Source organism: Falco peregrinus, chromosome 2 (genome assembly GCF_023634155.1).
Source record: "Falco peregrinus isolate bFalPer1 chromosome 2, bFalPer1.pri, whole genome shotgun sequence".
Lineage (NCBI taxonomy): Eukaryota > Metazoa > Chordata > Aves > Falconiformes > Falconidae > Falco > Falco peregrinus.
In genome coordinates, this window is record NC_073722.1 from 36296275 (window position 1) to 36320549 (window position 24275).

The 24275-nt window shown below is 38.6% G+C and overlaps 1 protein-coding gene across 1 annotated transcript in view; it reads right to left on the bottom strand.

Annotated features, from left to right (window-relative positions):
* The window catches only part of GALNTL6 (polypeptide N-acetylgalactosaminyltransferase like 6), a 484972-nt gene that overhangs the window by 81900 nt on the left and 378797 nt on the right, over positions 1–24275 (bottom strand). Inside the window, exon 5 of the mRNA XM_055798003.1 lies at positions 697–882. Coding sequence (XP_055653978.1) covers positions 697–882 — 186 coding nt within the window. The remainder of the gene's footprint in view (positions 1–696; positions 883–24275) is intronic.

Below are 24275 nucleotides of genomic sequence, written 5' to 3' on the forward strand. Positions count from 1 at the left end.
CACTTATGATGTACTCTTAATTAATACAAATTTCTTCAATAGTAAAGTCAGAAATTTTGTTTTTGCTAGCAAAAAAGCACTCACTTTGCAAAGCACGTATACTTCGCATGTAGTCAGGTGTGTAGAAAAAGGGATATTGTTTCCTGAAGTGAAATCCTAGACTACAACAATTGATTCTTTCCATTCCTTTGACTAATGGAGCTTTGCCAGCTGCAGCTGGAATCCAGCAAAGCAGTCAATAGCAAATCATTCTTTCTAAGCTTCCTATTGTGAATACAGTTGGATTTAACTCTGAGGTCTTGGATACATTTACAGCAAAAGCTGTTTTAATAGAATGTGGAGGACTAGGAAGGAGTAAAATACCTGCATAACAAAAGTTTTCAGGTGTATAGCAAGGGCATAGCATAATACTAGATTTAGTAGTGTATTTAGTAGTAGTAATAATAAAATAATTTGTAACTCTAACAGGCCAAAGTGATGCTTCAAATTTCTACCAGTTCTTTAGTCACAAGAACTGTAAAATGGAGCTGCTCGCATTTCTCTTGAGCTCTCTCTCATACTGACTCTTCAGAACCTGCAGCAGAGTTCCAAACGCTTCTATACAGTGTATGTCCTGCTTATTGTGGGACATGACTGATTGCTTAAGCTATACTGTATGCTCTAATTTTAATGGCTGACAAACGCTCAGACACTTACTAAGCAAGGGAGGCAGCCAATTCACGTTGACTTCGCAATGGGAATCCAGAAATGTCAAGACTTCTCCTCTAGCCAGCGAGGCTCCTAGCAGTCTGGTCCGAATGAGCCCTTCTCGTTTCTTGGTACGTACAATCCTCACTTTGGCAAAACGGACCATGTACTCCTCCAGCTTCTCTTTTAAATGTTCTAGAAAGAAGGGCAAAAAAAGCGTCAGTGGTACCAGGCCTGGAGGAGCCCATAGAAGGACAGGTTGGCATGCAACCTGCAAGCAGCTTATCTACTTCCATCTCTTGTTGCTTTGAGTCCTCCAAAATCTGCCACAAATTCTCCCTAAGACGATTTGGAAAGTTCAAATGTTCTCTGTTTTATCACACAGAGGAAGACACTGACACTCTGGACCTTTTGCTGCAGTTGCTACTGGCAACCTGCCATCCACAATATGACCATGGCCAAAACAACTGCAGGATATTCATTCATCCTCAGGTTCCTGCAGCCCAAGGCCAGATAAACATTCTGGCAGGCCGTTTTATAAACAGTGTCCTTTCTAAGTGGGTTTCCTATATCAACTAATTATGAAGAACTATGTGTGGAAAGAAATTTTTAAACAGTAAGCATTAACCTAGCATGATTTGATTGTTTTTGCAATGGGAAGGGAAACAGACATGAAGGAAGATCTTAATAGCTGGATATCAGCAAACAGCAAATGGACAGCTGACTTCCTAACAAAATTAAGTGCAAATGTAGAATAGTTGGTAGGTTCTCTTATCTGCATAATCTGGCTCTGTTTGTGTTACAAAACAGCATCTTTGGGAACATTTTTTCTTCTGACTAGAAATACACACTAAGGATCATTAAAAAAACCCCAACAACAAAAAACACCCTAAAGTTTTGCCTCTTCCTCAATACATCTACAACAGAAATCCTGATCTTTTGACTTTGATGTAACACCTCAGCTTGTCACGCTCATTACTTTGGAAAAATCTGATAATTTCATTTGGCAGGAATGAGGGAGAGAAAAGCTTAGCTTCCAATAATTAGAACTGGTGATAAGCCACATTTAGCAATGCCAAGGGTTGCAAGCTAAGCCTCATTGAAATGGGTTTGCCAGGTTATAATTGCTTCTTACATCAGCTACTAATTCTTGGGACTGGTATGGTCAGTACAAGCCTCGATCCAGACCTTACATCATTATAGAATGCAAAAAGTTTGCTATGGACTACCCCAAAGGACTACCATTTAGCAGTACCCTGGAGTGTATAACACTGACACATAAACTCAAGGCAACAAGCAAACAAGTCACAGTGCAAAGAATACAGGATCTTGTGTTGAAATAAAATCAAGTTCCACTGAAATAGAGCTCCCTGCACGTGCTCCTTGTCTTTGCTCCTTTACTTCCTAGCTAGCCAACACAAAAGACTTTCCAAATCTACCTGCGGATTAGGAAGGAGTAGAAACACTGGTGTGTAGTTATACATATTTAGTGGGAGAGTACTGCATGGGGTGCTTCCCTGCACTGAGCCGTCCTGATGTACACTGACATAGAAGAGGGATCAGCCTGAGACCTAGGAACATCAGCCTGCAAGGATTACAGAACAGGTTGGGAGTTTTGTGAAGAGAAACTCAACACTGTGGGGACCTGCTGAGTCAAGAGAGTGGTTTGTGTTCATAGTACTACCTGGTAGAGGTATTAGATTAAGCGAGGAAGGCCAAGTCTGAGACAAAGAAGTAAAGAAAGATATTCAGATAAATATACAATATTTTTGTCATCTACTCTGTTATTGATTGTAGAATAGACATTTAAGTTCTGAAATAATAAAAAAAAGAGGTATCCCTTTTTTCATCATATTTTGTTACTTACATCCTCAAAGAAACAACACAATCCCCCAACAGTCACAGTGACCAGAGATGTACTGTGTCTTTGAATGGTGGTCTTTGTATGACTAACCATATTCATGGGACAAGGGTTGTGTGCCACTCTGACTCATTTTAGGTACCAGCTACAACTCAGTATCATGACTGAACTGAGGTTAAATCAAGTCTTAGATCATTCTGTGCCCACGTACAAGCCTGTCTAAAGCATCTATATATCGAACTGTTTTCTTGTTTTTATGATCTCCATTGAGGCTATTCCCATAGCACAGGAATACAGAAGAAGGGAAATAAACCTTAAAAACAAAGATACAAAGACCTTGCATGTAATATAAGAAAGTCTGTTAGGGCTGTCAGTCTGATTTTTTTCTATATTGTAAATTGTATCATTTTATAGCAATGAAAAACAAAACAGTTTCAAAAAGACAGGATATTATGTATTTCCAAAGTAAATCAAATGTAATCGGTTCAGTACCATAGCTTCTGTTAGTTCTCAGACACTGAAAATTTCCTGTAGTTCTCTAAGGTCATCTAACTCCTCTCCTCTGACCACTTCTACCCACAAATCCTGTTTGTGAATAGTGCATAGTGCATAATGCACCAAGAGCAAGACCACACCATGCATACTGTACAGACATCTAGTAAAAAGATTCAGGTTGCTCAGTGCTGTGGTTTAACCCCAGCCAGCAACTTAGTACCACACAGCTGCTTGCTCACTCCTTGCCCCTGGTAGTACGGGGAAGAGAATCAGAAAAAGGTAAAACTCATGGGTTGAGATAAGAACAATTTAATAATTTAAATCAAGCAAAATATAATAACAACAACAATAACAAAAATAATTATAATGAAAAGAGGGAGGAGAAAGAAAGAGAGGACTAAAACTCAAGACAAAACCAAGTGATGCTCAATACAACTGCTGACCACGCACTTGCTGAAGCCCAGTCAGTCCCTGAGCAGCAACTGGTGGCCCCTGGCCAACTCCCCCCAGTTTATATACTGAGCATGACGTTCTACGGTATGGAATATCCCTTTGGCTAGTTGGGGTCAGCTGTCCTGGCTGTGTCCCCTCCTGGCTTCTTGTGCACCTGCTCACTGGCAGAGCATGGGAAACTGAAAAGTCCTTGACTTAAAGTAAGCTCTACTTAGCAACAACTAAAACATCAATGTGTTATCAACATTATTCTCATACTAAACCCCAAATTCAGCACTGTTCCAGCTACTAAGAAGAAAATTAACTCTACCCCAGCCAAAACTAGGACACTCAGCTTGAACACAACTCTTCAACTATGGCAGCAAGCACTTCACCTTGGCTATAGTACAAATCCTCCATCTTCACCTCCTTGCCCTCAGAGATAAGTTCACTGATGAGACTCCAGCTGATCAGAGGATCCTACTACATAGCTCTGAATTTGGCTACGTATCAGATACTATTGCTTTACTATTCCCTGTGAACTGGTTCTAGGCAGTTCACCTTTTTGTACATGAAGAGAGCTACCAAGGACGCACCTAAACTTTCTCATGGAGAGAAGAAGGAGCCTTACTTGGACAATCTAAGTTGTCTGTGGTGTTGGTAGGCTCTCTGTTGCCTGTGCAGAAACTTGAATTGGATCTTCACTCGTTGGGTGTGACAATGGCTAAGGTAAGGCACTTGCAATAGACAGTCTGAAGATGGCCACCATTGATATTTAAATAAACTAATACAAACACACTCTTTTTATGTGTTCTGATTGTTATCACTTATCTTGGGCCAAATAAATTCAGTCTCATACAAAGGACTTAATTTCATTCCTTTCACATCTTGCAATGAGCAAATTCTGAAAGCTGAGTACCTATCTCTTCGAGAAAACACTTCAGGGAGAGGTGATGTAAACTGTATTACGATACAGTCTTGTCTGTTCTTTTATCAATTGTTAAATAACAAGAGTAGACTAATATAATGTGATTGTTATCAGTCATACTGGAGCTTGAACTCAATGAAATCAACAGTAGTTCTGTTCTTTCGTCGATTGCTTGAGGTTCCTTGCAAACTCAGGAAAAGCGGTGTCTTAAATTTTAAATATTGTAATATAATTTTCAGTGAGAATAATATCTGAAATTCTTGGAACAAACAAGAGTTCTCTGTACCACCTTCCTCCCTCTCTCTCAGATAGCTCTTCACACATTTCAGACAGCACGTAATCTGATTTTTGAAGAACTGCATTAAAACATCCAGCACATCTTTTGATGCCAGAATCACATATCCCAAAATTGTTTTCATCCAGTCAACTAGTCCCATGACTGAATAATTTTATTATTTTTTTCCTTTTCACTCAAAGAACAGCTCACAAAAAAGCAGAAGTATACAAACAAAATTTGCACATCTTGCTCACACAGAATTCTAAATGATACTCATTTAGACACATCTGGAAGTAACCAGGAAGAAAACAAAAGTAGTAAGTGTTCAATTTTATAGAGCTTAGGTAACATAAAATGATCAGGTCTACATACGAATCAAACTATATGGATTACTAGAGATCCATAAGGTATCTAAATTTGTTAAAAAACATCTACATGTTAGTAATAACCTAACAATAAATCATGACACAGTCAAACCAATACCAGTAACACCTACCATATCTCTAGTTTTGAAATTTGGCCAGGAAGACTGTTTGGGAATTTATTTGAGAAAAATTCTCAATAACTTCAAAAACATTATGAAGTATTTAAGTTCAAAGACCAACTCCAGTATGGTTGTAAGAATGAAAATATCTTAGAGTGGAGGGAAAAAAATCCTTTTTGGATCCATAAGTAATGATTTTTTTAACTTAAATCAATATGAAAGTGCTCACACATTGTATTTTCCCCTGCAATGTCTTGTGGTACTACCTGTTTCAAATCTTACCAATCTCTGAAAGCATACACAAACACAGAATAACAGCCAGAGACAGTAAAGCAGTAATAGTTTTAAAGAAAACTGTTGTATTTTCTACTATTTATAGAAGTAGTAAACCCATCTATTTCATGTGTAACAACTCATTAAAGCCACTCCTGCATTACTCAATATACTGGTATTATTATAGGCCAGACTTTCTAAAGCAAAGCAATTCTGCAGGACCTGCAGTCAGCAGCTGGCTTTAAAGGCTAAGTACTTAATAACAGAGCCTGTGTTTGAGCCAGGGTCATGAAGATATAGATGCTCTGACAAAGAAAATACCTGGGAATCTCACAGTTCAAGTGTTGCTTAAGACAGACTAGACAAGACTTCAGAATTCTCTTTATGGGAACAATTTTGATTAATAAATTATCTAGGTGTTAAAACTAACCAGTTTCAATTTTCTTAACCTCGTCTTTTCCCCAAAATATCAAAATAAACTGTCCTTTTTTCACAGAACTCCACAGATCTCCTTCACAGAACAGAACATCAAATGTTATTTTATTTCCTGTAACACAACAGCATTTTCTCACAGTTCCCAATTATTTTTTTGCTAATATTTCTCCAGAAGCAGCATCTTTACACACAAAACCTATATATTACACACATACATTTAGAAGCCAGTAAACTCAAGCGCCCAAGTAAACAGGCATGAATCAATGTCAGCGCGAAAATGTAATTCTAAAGAAGTTCTCTGAAAGAAATTATAATGTGTTGTGTAAACCAGAAAGCAACCTGTAATAAAAGGCCTTTAAATGTCCAGGGGACGATGCATTCTGCCCATTTATTACCAAAGGAAACAGCTGAAGCAAGCTTGCCATGACAATAAAACAGGGAGGTAGGATGGTTTCATTCATATGCTGTAATATTACAAGAATTTCACATTCAGAGTTAGGCATGAGAGAGAAGCCAGTGTTTAAATTCTACAGTGAGGTATAAATGGTGCACTTTGGATATGAAGAAGCCAAAACCCCTGTCACTAGGTATGGAGAGTAAATGTCTGATCTGTAATTTAAAAGAAAATACATAATTCTTTTCTTGACAGTCTTGATCAAATAAACCCATGAATCATATGCTTGACACATGCCAGGCACCTGCCAGGGCAAGAGCTGGCACGGGCAGTGACAAATAAAGAATAATGCATGGGCAGGAGGTTTACAGGCTGTCACTGCTATGACAAGTGATGATAAAAGGAAGCATTATGTCTCTTCTAGCAACAGCCTGTAAACAAATTCCCCATTGTAATTGCTTTGTGTGGGCCTTCTCTGTCTTCATTTAAAGTCTGGAGAAGTTTTTCTAAAAGAATAGCAGAGACACAATTGCCTGGTCATAGTAATTAAAGATCTACTCAAGCAGAGTACCCAGTTACTTAACTTGGCGCCCAGAACTAAATTGGAAATCAAAGTCCTGCCTTTGTCAGGAAAAAAACCCCACATAGTAATAAAAAGCAGAACTGCAATTCTTTCCTGTTGGGAGGCAGACAGGGAATATTTCATTATCACACTGGTACCCCATGGCAGCATGTGCTATGTGACAAGCAACGTTCCTCCAAGGTTACTGAGAAGGTGTTAAGAGAGACTTAAAAGATAACGTGAAAGCTGGAGCTGGTCTTCAGGAATTGCTTGTCTGCAGCATGAACCGTGAAAGAGAAAGGAAAATACAAAGAAAATGAAACCTCTTGTTAAGACCCTCTTCTGGACAGCCAGGCAGGTCCATCCCAAATCTGGGCCTGTAACACACCTCACCCTCTGTACCCCCGTAAGGACCTCCAGTTTCTGCACAAAAGTACTGACGACCTCTGTTATAGTACCATTGACTTGCAAATTATCAGATAATTAAGAACAGCAACAGAGCCTGCTAAATGCCCTGATAAACAATCTGAACTACATCTGTTTCATTTTAACTTTACTTCACTAAGGAGCATGCCATTTCAGCTGTTCTGCCATTCCCAACATGAGACATATAAAAACAGTTGAAGAAAAAGTTAAAGCAGTAGAAATGGTATGCTAGCCTCTCCTCTTACCTCAGCACAGGCATACAGGGGGAAGCAACATGACCAAAACGATAGTATTCCATGATCTTAGGTCAGTAAAATAACATGCAAGTGGCTGTTTCTCTTGGTGAAAAATAAAAGTGGTCAAATGGCTGTTTTGACATGCCACAATAATGAGGCCAGCTCAGGATTTTTCGCAATCTTTTTTCTTTCTGGCCAGCAGCAGGGAGCTTTGTGCCCAATATGCACAGAAAAACCTGCAAGTACATTTATGCAACATCCACGGCTCTCATTGTGAAAACGACCTCCACCACTTTATGCCCTTTTTTGCAAGATGGGATTATCTTCTCAGGTAAAATTAGCATCGACACCTGCTATTCCTGTCCTGAGACCTTGAGCATATATTTTTCCTGGAACAGCTCTGCTTAATCTTTTGACAATTGAAATGCTTCTGTCTGGTTTAAGTCTTAAGCTTGACAGGAAACACATAAAGGAAACTCAGTGGCCTATGATTATTTGTTTTCTGCTGCAATTGACAAAACAGCTCTCTCCACTGCAGTGTCATTATTTTTATTTTCACTGTCTAAATGCTACCATAAAAGTAAATCGGTCTGAAGAGAGAATACAAGGTGAGCCCATGAGTTTGGGTACGTCATCTTTCTTTCTCCCAGTTTCCCTTCAAGTTTCTTAATTGCAGAAGGCTGGTTGGAAATGCTAGTTGCAACGGCTGTAACAGGTCAGCTGCCACTTTCTCCAGCCCAGTCTAGGCAAGGAGGACAACTCCCCTGGTTGCACCTCTGGGTAAGCTACTCCACTGCTGCACTACCCTTCTGGTGAATAACTTTTTCCTAAAGTCCAAACTGAATCTTTCAAGCTGCATCTTGGGGTTGCTTCTTACTGTACCATCTGCCATTACCAGCAGGAATTTGGTTCTGCCATCTGTGCGATTCCCATTCAAGCTGCTGTGTGGGCAGCTGTTAGATCACCACTGAGCTGCTGCTTTGCCAAACTAAACAAGCCCAGGTTTCTCAGCCTCTTCTCAAAGGTCACATACGCCTGGTCCATGACACTTGCTAGTCCTCTGTTAAACTGACTCCAGCTTTTGTCGTCCTTGAACCGCAGAGCCCCAAACTGGATGCAGACTTACAGGTGTATGCAGCACCAACATCACAAAACACATAATTTCATCTGCTCACTCTCATCCTAGCATAGGCCAATCCAGTTTGCCTTCCTGGTGATTAAAGGCCACTACTTTCTCCTTTTCACCTAGTATCCACTATGACCTTTGCAGGTCCTTCATGGCACACCAGCTACCCAGTTCACATTTTTACTGGTACATGGGTACATGGTATATGTACCCATGGTGAATGCGTGGTATTCACCTAGGTACAGAATTTAGCACTCCTTGTTGAACTTCATGAGATTTATTTTGCCTAATCCTAGAGCTTCTCTAGACTGACACTGTACTATCTGATGTGTCAACCACTTTCTCTATTTTAGTATCATCCACAGATTTGCTAAGGATACAGATCATCCAGGTTATTGATAAAGATACTGACTGACATTGCCCCCAGTACTTACTTAAGATGTTCTGCCAGACAGACATCAAGCCACTGATTAACTAACATTTGAGTCCTTCGACCCAACCCACCTAACAGTCTTTTTGTGCAGCACATGCTTCTTTTGTCTACCAGTGAGCATGCTACAGGGACTAAAACTTCTTAAAGTCAAGGCAAGTTATATCTATCACCTTTCCCTTGACCACCATCATCGTAAAAGGCAATCAGACTGTTAAAAAAATGATTTGCAGTTTTGTTGGTAAATATGTGATGACCATCCTACATTATTTTCTTTTTCATGTATTTGCAGATGGCTAGGCACCACCCAACAAGATGTCCTTCATGATCCTTCCAGGCAGTGAGCTTAGGTTTGTTGGTCTGCAGTTACTGGATCCACTTCTTTCTCTTTCTCAAACATGTAAGTAGTACCTTTTTCTAGTGGGTCACCCATTCTAGCTGACTGCCATTTCCAGTGGTTCCCCAGTCTTTTGGTTATCTTCCATTGCGCCTTTACTTTTCACCTGGAAAACTGTGATAGTATATACTCCTAATTAGTCCTGACGGAGTAATCCTGGAGGAATGATGGGGAGGCTTTCTGCCAGACAGACTTTAGCATTTAGACCACAGCCATGCCAGACTAAAACAAGTTCCAGAAGCAGACAGGTACTGCGAAAACTGTTGGATATGGTAAGTCTGACACAGACTGATAAATGAGAGCAAAATTTCTAACCGCTTGATATAATAGCAATTGGCTAACAGTAATCTCATTTGAGCCCTAGATAACCCATTCTTTCCAAACAGTTTTGCACACAAAGAATAAGATCACTTGAGAAAGGCTATGTAGTTACTGATGATCTGGAAGTAGCATTATTTAGAGAGACATTTGTGCCAATCACTTGGAAACTTGTTCTCCTCGTTGTGATGTTTAGGTTAGCTGGCTTATGGCAAGCTAAAATGCAGTCTCTTTTTCTGATTTTAACAATGAGCCAAAGTCCTTGGATGATATACTACAAAGCTACGGAGAGTACCCTGAATGTGCAATAGTTCCATTCATCACTTGTGCATTGACAACTATAAACTTCCAGATAGCACCTTCATTTTGATTTTGAGTTTCAACTACAGCCCGTTAAAGTTGAAAGAACCTCCAAACTTGAAAGTAAATGCACATTCCTTTGCCACAGCCTGAAAAGGTCAGCATTACTAAGAGCAGGAGGCTGAACAGAGTAGATGAATACATAGCTTAACTTGATGTCATTCATGGTAGACTTAAGATAAACTTCTCCGAACAAATCTGTTTCGAAGTGTATGGGCTTTCATATAGTCATGAAAGGAGTGACTGGGGCTGCAGAATCTGTCACGCTAGCTAGATTTGCTGTGAATTTCTCAGACTATAGCTCCAGTCAACAGAGACACGCAGAGAACCTGGTATCTCTTTGTTCCACTTCCCTGAGCCCATGTAATTGTGACTGTTATCACAGTCATTCTGTCACTAGCACAGAAGCACCTCGGACCTCTTTGTCAACAAGGTGAGTGTTCAGGTAATTGAATACACACAGGTGATTACTCAAATATAAGGTGAGGTGACTTATACAGATGACGCAGAAGGATCATTAAACTCTCGAGGTACTTTTCCATTCCAGATTTTCTGAACAGGGAAAGGAGCGAAACACTTCATTTTTAGGTTGCAGTAATTTAGCATAGTAAGTTACACCATGCCACAAGCAGCTAGGGCTGGCCTGCTAGTTTTTTGGTAGTGCTGACACAGCTCCAAGTTCTCACTTTTCATAAGGAATGAATGAAAGAATGAAAGATGGTTATTTGTTTGCATGGGTACATTCCAGCTGCCAGTTGTACAAGGTAATTGTTGATACCCTCACTGGTGTTTTAGTATGGTAACTCAAGTATTTTCCACAGCTGAGAGCAGACTCCTTCATTTGCTATGTTTGCATCAATCTAGCTCTAAGAAAGGGGTGTCCAGCTGGGAGAAAGGTGGGGCTACCGCACCCAAAAAGTAAATGATCTAATCATTACTTATCATCTGAAAGCCTCCAAAGTACCCAAATTACCAAAAATGTATTTTACATAACATGGTTAAAACGTTCCGGGAATTAATCAATGCTCAACGTATTTTATACCTTAAAATGGAGACAAAAAGAACTTACACACTTAATCCTTATTAATAGATCTTATATGCTCAATACATAGAATCAAACAAATTTTACAAACCCCCTTGTATCCACCTCTTTTTGGCCTGTCTGTTGCAGGCATGATAATTAAATGTGTCCTCCCCACAAAAAAAGATCTTTTAAACTAAAATATTTTAGATAAAGACAGTTACTATTTCTTTGTATTTTCTTTGTATCTAATTTTAAAGCAATTACCTTTTATGTGGTCAGGCTATTCACATCCCGTTAATGTCCATGTTCAGAAAAGAGTTTTGGAACTGCTTGAAGAAAGCCTATGAACTACTTCTTCATATATGTGTCCATACCTATTTCTCAGTGATTCCCCAATACCAGCTTTGAAAAAAAGAGTAAGGAAATACATTTTTATAGCTCTGTTCCTCTGATGGTATCCAAATGGTTTGCCAGGTATAGCATGTGGAGGAATAATTTTGTTCGCCAGAGGAATACATATTGTAAAACGCAATTACCTTATGCTGGATGAGGAAGTTGCTTGAGAATAGACAGTGAAGTGGTCTTAAATGGGAAGTAAAAATTAATCAGAAGGAAATTATTTCTGCCATAAGGTAAATATAATAATCACATGAATTGGAATGTGATCAAGAAACTGAACCCAATCAATGATACAAAAGATAAACAGGAGAGAGCTTTTAGGGCACAAACAGGAAACAAAAGCTACATTTGATACCCCAGCCAGCTACGCTGCCATTGAGCAAGACCTGGACAGGCTGGAGAGTTGGGCAGGGAGGAACCTCATGAAGTTCAACAAAGGCACATGTAAGGTCCTGCAGCACTGAGGGAGGGACAACCCCACGCACCAGCACAGGCTGGGGCTACAGGCTGGGGCTGACCTGCTGGAAGGCAGCTCTACAGAGAAGGACCTGGGAGTTCTGGTGGACAGCAAGCAGCCCATGAGCCAGCGGTGTGCCCTGGTGGCCAAGAAGGCCAGTGAGATCCTGGGGTGCATTAAGAGGAGTAGGGCCAGCAGGTTGAGGGAGGGTATCCACCCCCACTGCTTTGCCCTGGTGAGGCCACACCTGGAGTGCTGGGCTCCCCAGTTCAGGAGAGACAGGGAACTACTGGGGATGGTCCAGCAGAGGGCTACAAAGACAATGAGGGGACTGGAGCATCTCCCTTATGAGGAAATGCTGAGAGCACTGGAACAGGCTGCCCAGGGAGGTTGTGGAGTCTCCTTTCCTGGAGATGTTCAAAACCCACCTGGACATGACTCTGTGCAACCTGCTCTAGGAGAACCTGCTTTAGCACAGGGTTGGACTAGATGATCTCTAGTGGTCCCTTCCAACCCTGACCACTCTGTGATTCCTCCCTGCTTGTAGGGTTGAGAGGATTAAAAATACAGTGCCTGACCTTAATGGTGAAAAGAAGCCATTCAACTCATGTTCCACTTGGTAGAACATTTTGCTTCCTAGAACAGCTTCAGTACTGCAGCAGCATGGCTCATAGAATAAAGTTCAACCAAACTGGGAAGAATTTCTTCCCAGTGCCATCTCGGTAGTCCTGAATGTCATGTGATCCACAGAAGCATATGTTCTCAGGGACACACTGCCCACTTGGGTGATGAGAAGGATGGCAGAAGAGGTGGATGGACACCCTTACTTTGGCACTTTCTCACACCACTAAGTCAACAAATGTAACTGTGGCTGCAGCTCAAAGAAGAATCTGGGTTACTAGACTAGTTACCAGGGAAACTATGATATGTATACAGTAAGGAACGAAAGAAATGTACAGCTGCCTTTGCAGATCATTCTCTGGACACAATTACATTTTACAGACCTGTCAAAAGGGTGACCTTGCTGTATTAAAATTTGATTCTTTTTAACAGGTCTGTTTACTACGCAGGTATTTATACAGTAAGTTGTCCCCAGGGGAAGCATGTTGTGAGATTTCTTCCAGGCTGCAAGCCCAATGTTATTTTGAAGTGAGTCCAGGAAAGTGTAACTTTCCTTGAGATCAATACATTACTCACAAATGCCATCCTCTTGTTTTCAGTCACACTTTTGCATCCTGACAATATTAATTGTTAGGAATTGTAAACGATGACCTGTCAAACAATACTTTTTTTGGGAACATATTTCTAACACTGCAAACAGTCTTGCAGATTTTGAGACCTGTCGTTAGTACTGACATTTTCTCTGTTTTGCCTGAAACTATCTTTGACATATTTTTAGTTCTTCCTCCAAAATATATCACTGACTTTTACAGTAGGCGCTGCCTTCAGAGAACAGTTTTTTCTCATACTGATCTTTTTAACCTCTCAAATGCTAAGAACATATTGTACTGGAGAACTGGTGAAACACTGCTGTGAGGATGCCACTGACCTTATATCTACATAGGACAGTAACGTTGGTCCTTGGGAAGGGGGGAAACAAAAGTCATATGACTCATGTAATTACTTTTTAAGTAGCATCAAATTCTGGTACAGCTCCCTACACTACACACTTATTTCCCAGAGTAATTCTACTGACATTGCAACTCACTGCAAACCTTAGGCTCTACTAACCTAAAGATATTGGAATATGGCCATCTCCTAATGGAATATTTGAATAACCTTCTGTGTAACTGAAGATGCTACACTTCTGTAGTTTTTGTCCATTCTATGTGCTAACCATCCCAGGCAAATTGTCAGGTCCTAAAAAGAACTTGCAATTAGTTCTTCTCTTCAAGAATTCAGTGGATATTTTTTCCTAGTGCAGGGGCTTGTTCTTGTAAATAAGAGAAGTCCTTGAAATATGCTTTGAAACTGAGACTTCAAAATACAAAGGAGAGTTTGGGCAATACCTTATTCTCCTTGAAGTTTCTTGTCTTCCAACTTTTGTATCAACATTTGTCTTTTTAAAAATGCCCTCTCTGACACAGTATTGGAGTTCTGAGGCTTTACTATGGAGTGATAAATTTACCTAAGCCCTGCATACTGCAGCAGGATAAAACATGAAGATACTCTAAGAGGTTTCTCTAACTCGGTGAAAGAGGCCTTAAATTCCTAGTAGTGCAAATGTTAGATCTAAGTAGGTAGCCATAAACTTTTAAATATCCTTTGTATCTCCTGAATTTTATTTCCTACAACACAGCATCTGCCATTACTGGACTTTTCACAGCTGGAATACATGCATTTATAAGCGTCAAGAACACTAATTGCTGAAGCAAGTATCCAGTTTCTTCTCTTGATTGCTGCATTACATCATCCAAACATTTTATTTTCTTATTTATTTTCTTTATTTCAAGAGTTTTACCTTTCTCAGCTTTGTCTGGAGCAGAAATGCAACCCTTCTTCTGAAACTGATACTAAAAAGTTTCTGTCTTTACTAAGCCAGAACTGTAGTTCTCAAAATTGTTTCACTCATTTATTTGCAAAAGTTAGCCATGTTCTTTGCATAACCTTTGCAGTCATTGCTATATCAAGGAGTGCAGTGAAAGAAGATGGAGTTAGTATTGCTGAAGAGGTTTTCAGAAAGCTGCAGTCCAATGGAATTCTCTAACAATCTACTGGCAAAGAAAAGCAATCTCTTTAAGTCATGTTTTTGAGGTTAGGTGTCTTCCCCCCCCCCCCCCCCCCCCCCCTTTCTTTTCCTTTCATTATTCACAACAAACAGTTTTCTTCCAAAATTAGGTGTATAGGAATCTTACAATGAAAGAACTGGAGTGCTGTTTGGGTTATATACTTTGAAGCATGAGAATTAATTATCAAAAAGGAAACCATTCCCTGTTCATAGAATAATCTGCTATGATGAGGCTCCTCTACATAATGAGGCAAACACTGATGCATAATTGGGCCTCTATTAACATCAGTATAAGCTATTAATCAAACAATAACACCATGTTTTTTTCATGGATAGATGATTGGCTTTTCACTTTTTATTTAAAACAAGGAAAAGAACAAATAAATGAGCTGCTGCATAAATCAAGATTTGGAAGAGCAGACATCCAGTTCTTTCTTTTCTTTATCTTTTTTCTCCCTTTGTTTTACACATTGAATCAACCTGTCTTTTCCTCTCTTTCAGCTGTCACAACTGTTCTGCAGTATCACTGATGCTCTTCACATCCTCTTTCGTCCCGCAGGTTCCCTCATTAAGGATGTGAATTTAAGAAACAGAAATACTGAATATTAAATGAACAGCTAAGATCCAAAGTTTAGATAAATAAATAAATATTATATTGACTATTAGTTAGCAGATCCAAGCCCCTAGCAACTTTAATATGGTGACAATGGATAAGGCTCAGACTATGCCTGTACATTTCTATGCAGCTTATTTTTAACGCTCTTCCACCACCTTCTCTCCCAAACTGCTGTCTGTCTTGCAATGTCAAAAGAAAGAGGACGTGATATAGATTATGATCTACTATTTTTTACTTTGTATGTTAACAAAGTTTATGGTAACGCTGTCATCTCTGGATACAAGGAATAAGGATGCATTCAACTTTTAAATCCCTTTGGAAAGCTGAGCCTTAGGCTCGTTCCATCTTCGTCTGGGCAGCCACGTGAGTCCAGATCCCTACACAATAATTTGTTATATCTGGTTTTAATTGTATGAACACAGTCTCCTCCTAGTGAACTTTTCAAATCTTTCGTAAGTAAAAGACTAACAGATTAGCAGATAGAAAGTGAAAAATAAATCACTGCCATGAACAAGTCTTACTGCTCTTGGAAAGTGCAAAGCTATTTCAAAACTGGACCGGTCATATCTGCTTTCAGCATTTTACTGATCCTTAAAGATGGACAAAATGCTGTACCTGTGAATACAGTTTTCATACCTTTATTACCGTTAAAACTAGAGATTACAGATTGAACCGAGGAAATAATCTTTGTATTTCAGATTTCCTTAGATAAAAAATAACTTTGTGCAAAACTGCATTTAAATCCATAACAGAAATACCTGAATTTAGGAAATATACGAACAGAAAACCAAGATATTCTCATTTTAATTTTAAAGCACCTTTTACTGAAATTATTCAGAAGACTATCAATACCTCGGCTGATCCAAGAAGCCCCACTGGTCCTGACCAGAACTATATGCATTTTCTCCTCATCACCTTTTCATTGAACTGGAAGCGTTGTGGTTCACACACAGTTCACCACTTATATTTCCCCCAGTTTTGTGCTAGTGTGAGTATTCCCACCTTTAGCAGAGAATGTCTTTAAAAAAAAAAAGTGTAATAAAGGAGTGGGAAAGTTGTTGCCATTTGCTGCAAACATTTAATATTTTTAATCAATGTATCTTCTGCACTCTAAGCTGAAAACCAGCCATATGAAGATCTACTGCAGTAAGCATGTAAATGCAGTGTAAAAAAAACATCAAAGCAGAAAATACTTTCCTGGGAAAACTTTTCATTGTGTGAGTCACATATCAAGAGATGTACTGTATTATAGAGAACATCCTCCAACTATTCAGAATCACCTGGGCAGCTGTCCCTTTCTAATAGTCACCTCACTAGTCCCTATGGCAGCTCCAGCAATGGCTTGTCTGGGAAAACCACCAGTATTTTTTGAATTTTACCTGTAGTTTGACCTGTAGAGTTGGTAGTTTTTCCATGCAAATGTTGTAATCACTTCTCTCTCTCAATTTTTTCCAGGGTTTCTTTAATTTTTAATAACTTATTCCCTGAGGATTGTTTTTTTTCCTTTTCTTGCAAGGGAGCACTTAGGTCCAATTAAAACAGGTAAAAACCATGCAGAATACGTATAGGTAAAAGCAGGTACAACCAAACAGAAATAATGCCACCAGTGACTCACATACCAGTTTTGTAACTGTCCTCATTTAAAAAATTGCCAAAACAATTAAATTTGACTAAATTTTCTGATTAACTTACACATTCTTAGATTCGTTTATCATCAGCTAGAGTGGTAGATGCTTGTCAGGCTCTGGGATGTAAACCGTGACAGTGTTTATAGGTAAAGGAACACATTTAGCTTCATTTCAAAGCTATCTGAGTGCAAGAGCTCTGAATTCTTTTCTAGAGTTATGTTTCTGTGTTCATATTTTCTTGGAAGCTGTTGAAAGGAACTGAAAGCAACACAAAAATAACAGGGGAGTAAATGGAAGTTACAGTGGGTGAAGCTGAATACAGGAAAACCATAAAACCCAAAACAGTAGAGAGTACATAACTAAAAGGTAAAATACAAGTAACTACAATATACTGAAATTAACGACTTCTATTCATACCAGGCTATCATTCTGCTGAAGAAAATGCTTTTTAATTCTGCTGTAAAGGGCAGACCATCTTAGCAATACGTCTTGTAATTTGGTTCACTTTGTTGCTCGGAGTGAAAGGGAGAACACTTGAAACTCACAGACAAATGAAACACAAATGAACCTGATTTCCAAATGAACAGCTGGAGATGTTAAGAAGAAGGAAATAACGTGCTACCTATTTTCTTTCACTGTCACATGCTTCACTGCCCAGAGGAAATTCTTCTGAGGAAAAGAAACTCCCTTAACAGGAAATTTCCCTCAGTACAAAGGTCATGTGCTCCATTTATTAAGATTATCAGCTAACTCTTTAAAACAAGAGCTTCACACAAGTAGAAATTTCATTTTAAAGGGAATTAAGGAATGAAGTGCTCATTTATATTGTAGCTCGGTGGACCACTCAAGTTTGGCATTGTCAAGTGCTAGCAACAGGCCTCAGTCTTTATAACAAAAAATTCAACATGTCAGCATACAGGACTTGTTATACTGTGTCTTGAAGTTACTGTATCTTGATTTGCTGTGTCTGTAAAAATACATAAGGAACAAGGATCATGCCTGCAACCCTGCTTAAAGATCTGATGATTATTGTCTAGCTTGCCCTAGCTGTAACACCACAATTACTGGTGGTAACTTGGCTGCTGCTTATCCCGTGCTTCTAAGTTTATTTACATTATTTAATATTTTTTTTCATTGTACTTTGTTTAGCTTTGTGTAGTTGCATGGTTCTCCTCCTAAAAGGAAACCAAAGCGTCTACAGAGAAGGATTAAAAAACCTAAGTAACTAACCCTGGGAGGAAGAAACCCTTACCCTCAACTTCATACTCCTGCTGGCAAAGAACTCAATGGAGGCACGCATAGGGAAGGTGAGCATAACACCAGAGAAAAGAGTAGATAATAGGATGCCAGCTTACAATTATTTCAATTGCATCATTAATAAGGATAAGGAATAATTAGATACTTTGCATAACTGTAAATACAATTTAAATTGTAATAAATTAACTGTGGTATTTTGATTAGGCAATTAAAACATTAAATTAAGATTCTTGTATACAAAGGTATGCTCTTTTGTTTTTCATGACTAAATTGTATATATAGCAGTACACTTACATTATGGTTTTAGAAGGATTTCACTGAACATGAGAAAAATTAAAAATACTTGTTTCCTTTGAACGTGTCTTAGTGACTTTTCATAACCTCTTGTTTCAATAACCCTACTGAATGTTTTTGTTTAGCAACTACTCTAGTAAAACTCTGCAGAATACTTTGAAAGTAACAAAGTCAGTAAGGCAGCATTTCATCTATTCATCAATGTCAATATTGTTTTTACTTTTAAACCCCTTTGCAGCCTCTGAACACCAGAGCTGTTTCATCAGACAATGGTTTACTATGGGACTTAGGGCTTGTTAGTGTAATGATTCAGTATCTGCCATAAGACTGAGGCAGCTTTACACACACAAAAAATAGCTTTATACATCTAGTGAGTTTATGAAAATGCACTTCGTTTGAAACCACAATCCTCTGAAAAGGACTTTCATATAACACAGTTAATTTGTGAACTCTACAGGGAAAACTTCAGCATACACAGAAGAGCAGGAGGTAGAATTTACAATGCCACCTCCGTATTTGATGGCTCAGACAGGCACGAGCTTCACTAAACCTCAGCCAGGTACAATGTCTCCAAGAGATGCTGTTCATCAGAGCTTCTAAGGTACTGCAGGACCCCATTCAGTTCCTGTCTCACTTCATTTTTCCTGGGCCTTGTTTCTGCGGAGTGCGAAGGGCTCAAAAGTCACTACAAAGAGGAGCTTTAAGAACTGCTGGGGAGGCAAGGAAATTTCTGACTCCAATGAGCCAGTGTAGCCTCAAGACTGCAAAAGATGGCACTAAGTCTTTAAGACATTGCCCCCAATAATAATACAAAACTCTCTACCTGTGTCTGTACATACATGAGGATGGGAGGTGACAGCAGAGGTGAAATTCACTCCCTGTGAAGCTTCCATCTCACTCCATTGACTGGTTAGACAACAAAAGTGAAGGAATTACCATCTGAGGTGGCTAAAGCTCAGAACAAATAATTATACTCAAACTTAGGGCTATTCATTTTACGACGAGTTTTCTGAACCAAAGGTACCAGGAACTGATGATGGCAAACATATGCATGAAAGGGGTTACTCTTAAGTCATATCCCTGGAGCCCTAGATTGTAAGTTATACCTTGGGATCCACCCACTGAAGTGAACTAGGTAGCTTATCCAAAACTATTTGCCATGAATTTAACCACAGACAGGGAAAAACCACATGTGCACCAAAACACCTTCACAAAAGTAACCTGGAAAATAGTATTAAGGAAGAAACTGATACATAAACCCAGTCAAAGCCTCCATGACACTAAACACTGAAAAACAAATTATGTTCATGGAGGAAATAATTCTCTATTAATTATTAAGTTGGATGTTAATACAAGTAAGATTTGGCAAAACAGTTATGAGTCAATTTAATGCCGTGACTGAGCTTTTCTAAGTATTTCTGCTACACTGATGTTCTCACCAAAGTGAGAACATCTCTGTCAGGCTGCAGAAACTTTCATTTCTCTTTTTCAATGAATCCCAGTCTGTTTGTTTGTTTGTCCAAAACTTCACCTATGTTTTAAACATATCTTCCTAGAATAACTATAACTTTGAATTTATTGTATGCTTCTAATTAATTTAATTTAATTTTTCCATGGGTTTCACATTTCTTCACCGTCTCTCTTCCTTGACAAAAATGGACATATTGCAAAAAAATGGAGAGGGATTTTTAGTCAGTCAATTACGTATTTGTACATTTTCACACAGTCTACATTATTGCCATAACAGCTACAGTTACAAGAGATTAAATAATAAAACCAGACTGTAGGAACTGTTTTAAGGAAAAAGACATCACTTGTTATTTTTCATTATTATAAGCTAAAGTTCTTTTTGTATTTCTGAATGAAAAAGGCGACTGCTGTTTTAAAAATAGAGAATGGCTACTATTGGTAACTTTGTGAAACACTCTTACTTTGTTTTGGAATGAATCATGTATTGCGTGTTGCGTAAGACTTGCAAAATTGCCCAAACTAAAAAAACTTCACAGGAACAAACAGGAACAAATTTTATTTAAAAAAAAAATATTTTATAATACTCCCACATGCACTTTTAAACACCCACGAAGTTTTTATGACTGTTCTCAATTTTTCTGAAAGAAACTGAAGGTGAATACATCTGCATTTAAAAAATGGTTAGCTTGCACTGAGTTTCTCCTGGAAAACTTCAGCTAACATAGCAAAGCAGAAATATCTGTATATAGTTGTCTGATCCACAGTATCATTTCTCTCAGATTTTTCTGTCATTAGTCATGAAAATTGTACGTAAAGAACAACTCGCTTTGTTGTTTTCTTTCTGTTAAGCATCTCAAGTTTCAAACAACATCGCATTTGACCCATCAGAAATACATGGATACAGGCTTTCTGTATTTTATATTTTTTCTGTATCACTGTAGTCTGTATTTCCTCATTTTTCATGTCATCTAAATGACTTGCCTTCTACTTGCTTGCTGCGTTTTCCCCTTTAATTGCCACATTAACACCTGCTCTTGAATCTGAACTGTCTGCAGGACAATGTAGAGTTGGAAAACTGCAACTGCTGTTATCACAGATCAATGCTTATGGGAAGCACGGAATGATACAACCTGCAGTAGCAATTAAATTACTGTCTTGTGGAACTGGAAATTTCTCCCCAAGTATAATCTAGATCCTATAAATGTTCTTGCTGAAGGCAAACTGCAGACTGTTTTCAAAAAGACCTCACTGAAAGATTCATGTTCTTTTTACTTTGCACAATTCATCCCTGCAAGGATAACTTATGAATATACGCTTTAGCAACAATTCCTCACATTAACAACCTCAGACAGCTATGAATTGCACACACCAGGCAGGAAGATTTTTCTACATAATCTAAAATTTTCACAGTTCAGCCACAAGTTGCAGAGCATTAGGAAAAGACATGTCATTTATTTAATCTCTGAAGATCACTTTGCTTCTTTATCTGAAATGAAAGGAATTAATGGTAGTCAGTCAGGTGCTTTTAGAAAAGTTTCCTTGCTTACATTTGTAAGTTCTCATTAAACGATATGGCTAAACTAAGTAGAGAAAATCGTTTAACAAGGAATCACCATGTCAGATAAGCTAATCGGTAAGTAATGGTCAGAATGCTAAAGGTCTTGAAGCATTGAGCGGTCCTTGATAACAATGAGAGATAACTAAATACTTTTAAAAATCTCATTAATAATGAAAAAGTTTAATAGGTAAAAATATTCTGACCTCACTTTCTGCTATTTTTCTTCATCAATTTGTAAAAGCTTCTTGAAAAATGGAATTGATATAATTAGTGAGCAATATTTATCACTGTACAATGACTTAAAAGCAGTGCACAAGCACTTACTAATCCGAGCACCATAACTCAGATAAGGAGGAGAGTTGTGAGCAAACTCAGAATTTTCAGCATTGCTCTTAATTTAATAGACTGAAATATTATGTTACAAATTGTCTATGGTTTACAATTATCTTTCTTTGTGAACAGAACATTTTGGTCATTGGTAGTTACTAAAAATCTCTTGTTCCTTCCACGTGCCACCGGATTTGCCATGGGTGCTGAGTGCAAGGTAGAGCATGGCAATGGGACGTGGAGACTGAAGTGCAAAATACACGCTGAGGAACAGCTGCACAAACACATGCTAGAACATACTTTCACAATGCTGATGGGACTTCAGACAGTAAGGCTTAGCTTATTTCAAATGGGCCAAATGTCAGAAAAAAATGAAAAAAACCAAAGCACCTTTACTAGTGTAGGTGACAAAACTTGCACATGGACGAGGACATGGAGACCAGACAAATGCAGATTGACAGAATATTAGATAACGAGTAGAAATAAAGTTTGCACACTGATGGCTTCAGGCAGATTAAGACAGTGAGGAAGTACCATTGTTACACTCTCTAGCACGTTCAGAAAAGGCTTTGTAATTTTTCAAGTAGATTTGCAAATGTTACTGGATAATGCAATCTAGTAATACTAATAATATGGAAACAGTCCATCACTAGCAAAAAAATACAGAAAGAGACTTGATCCATGCTCTTGACAAATCTCAAAAAGTAAAATGTTAATCTGTACATCTTAAACAAGGCCTTAGAAGATGCTCTTCATTAGAAGTGATAATTACCACTCCCTGACTCACAACACACAGACTTTATAGTCAGCTTCCAAGCTAACTGCATGGTTTTGTGATTGCTATCAGTCTGATTCACACTGTGAAAATATTTCTCTCGAACTGTCTACAAATTGTTAAGGTACCAACCATTAAAGCATATTCCATTGGCATTTATTCAGTGGTAAAAACAGGGTGAAAGAGAGGTGGAAAAGTTACAGAAATATTTCCTTTTTCTCTGACTTGACATAACCAATTTGTGGTGACCAAAAACTATTCAGCAGGTTTTGAGACAAAGATGAACGAAATGGTACATAGCTACATTTCATATGCCTCAGAAAGGATGTTTTTATAGCCTCTGATATTTACAGTGCAGGACTATACATTTTACCCCTGCTTTAAGACATCCTAATGTTAAACTAAAATTAAATGTACACAATGAAGAAACTCTTTAGTCAGAAGTTAGCGTACTGTAAGCAAATTTGTCGCAATATCTGCACAAATTAACAATTTGATCCAACAGCTTTAACTGACAAAAGTCCTATTGATGTACCTAATGCTGTACAAGGCAATTTAAGTAGTGAAATCACTTTTGGTCATTAGGAATTATCCGACTTGCACAAAAAGTAAGCTCTTTTGGCCAATTTAGCCTTCATTACGTAATTACTGTGCTGTATGAGCATTTGTGGCTCACTGATATTCAGGTTGTTGAAAGTCAAACTGTATGGAGGGTGCCTCCAGTTCTGGACCATCCTACCATCTTCCCCATTTTGAGCCAGCTTTCTGTGGCCCCTCTCTGGGTAGGTCTCTTTCCAGTGGACACCAAAGCCCAGGGCAGGTACATGTTCAGGTGCTGAAATTGGGATGAAGCCAGTGGTGCACACGTATCTCTGCAAGTCCAGGGATGCCTGGGACTCTGCAGTCTGCTTAGAGATGAACAGACCCTGGCTGCCTGTGAAGGCTGAACCTAAGATCATACCGACTAGAAAATGAAGACAGTTTTAACTAATAAAAATTCCAGTAGTTATTATCTCTGAACTTTGGCCCATGAAGGATTCTAAGTATCAATATGCATTTGAATTTTGCATTTTTCATTCCGCTGGGAAAAAACAAGCAAACAAATAAAGTAACATTCCAGGTCTGAACTCTATAAGCTTAATTAATTTAGAATCTGAATCCCTATTTGGCAGTTTAGATTGGTTCTCCAAATTACTGGTGTGTATTGAAGAAAACTTGTGTCTAATGATTTGGGGCACAACCTTCATTATCATATTATGCCCCATGCATTAGAAAATCAGTTTTGCAAGGAAGGGTCAGAATAAGAAAAAACCTGTGAAATAAGAATAAATTTGGGCACTGAAATAATGCATATAATAAAGGGATTTATAAATGTTAATAGAGGCATTACCCATTAAAAATTCCATCATGATGCAGTTACTTAAGCACTGAGATGGTAGACATTTATCCATGCTGTGAGCATAAAGACTAATTTATTTACTAATTTGCCTGTGCAAAACTTTCTTTGCTATGCAAGGCTCCTCTTCTGGCCTTTGGAACTTACTCCAGCATAACAGTGCAGTGGCTACAGGCTCTCCCCCTCAAATACATTCAGTTCCATAAATATTTCCCTTTCCACATC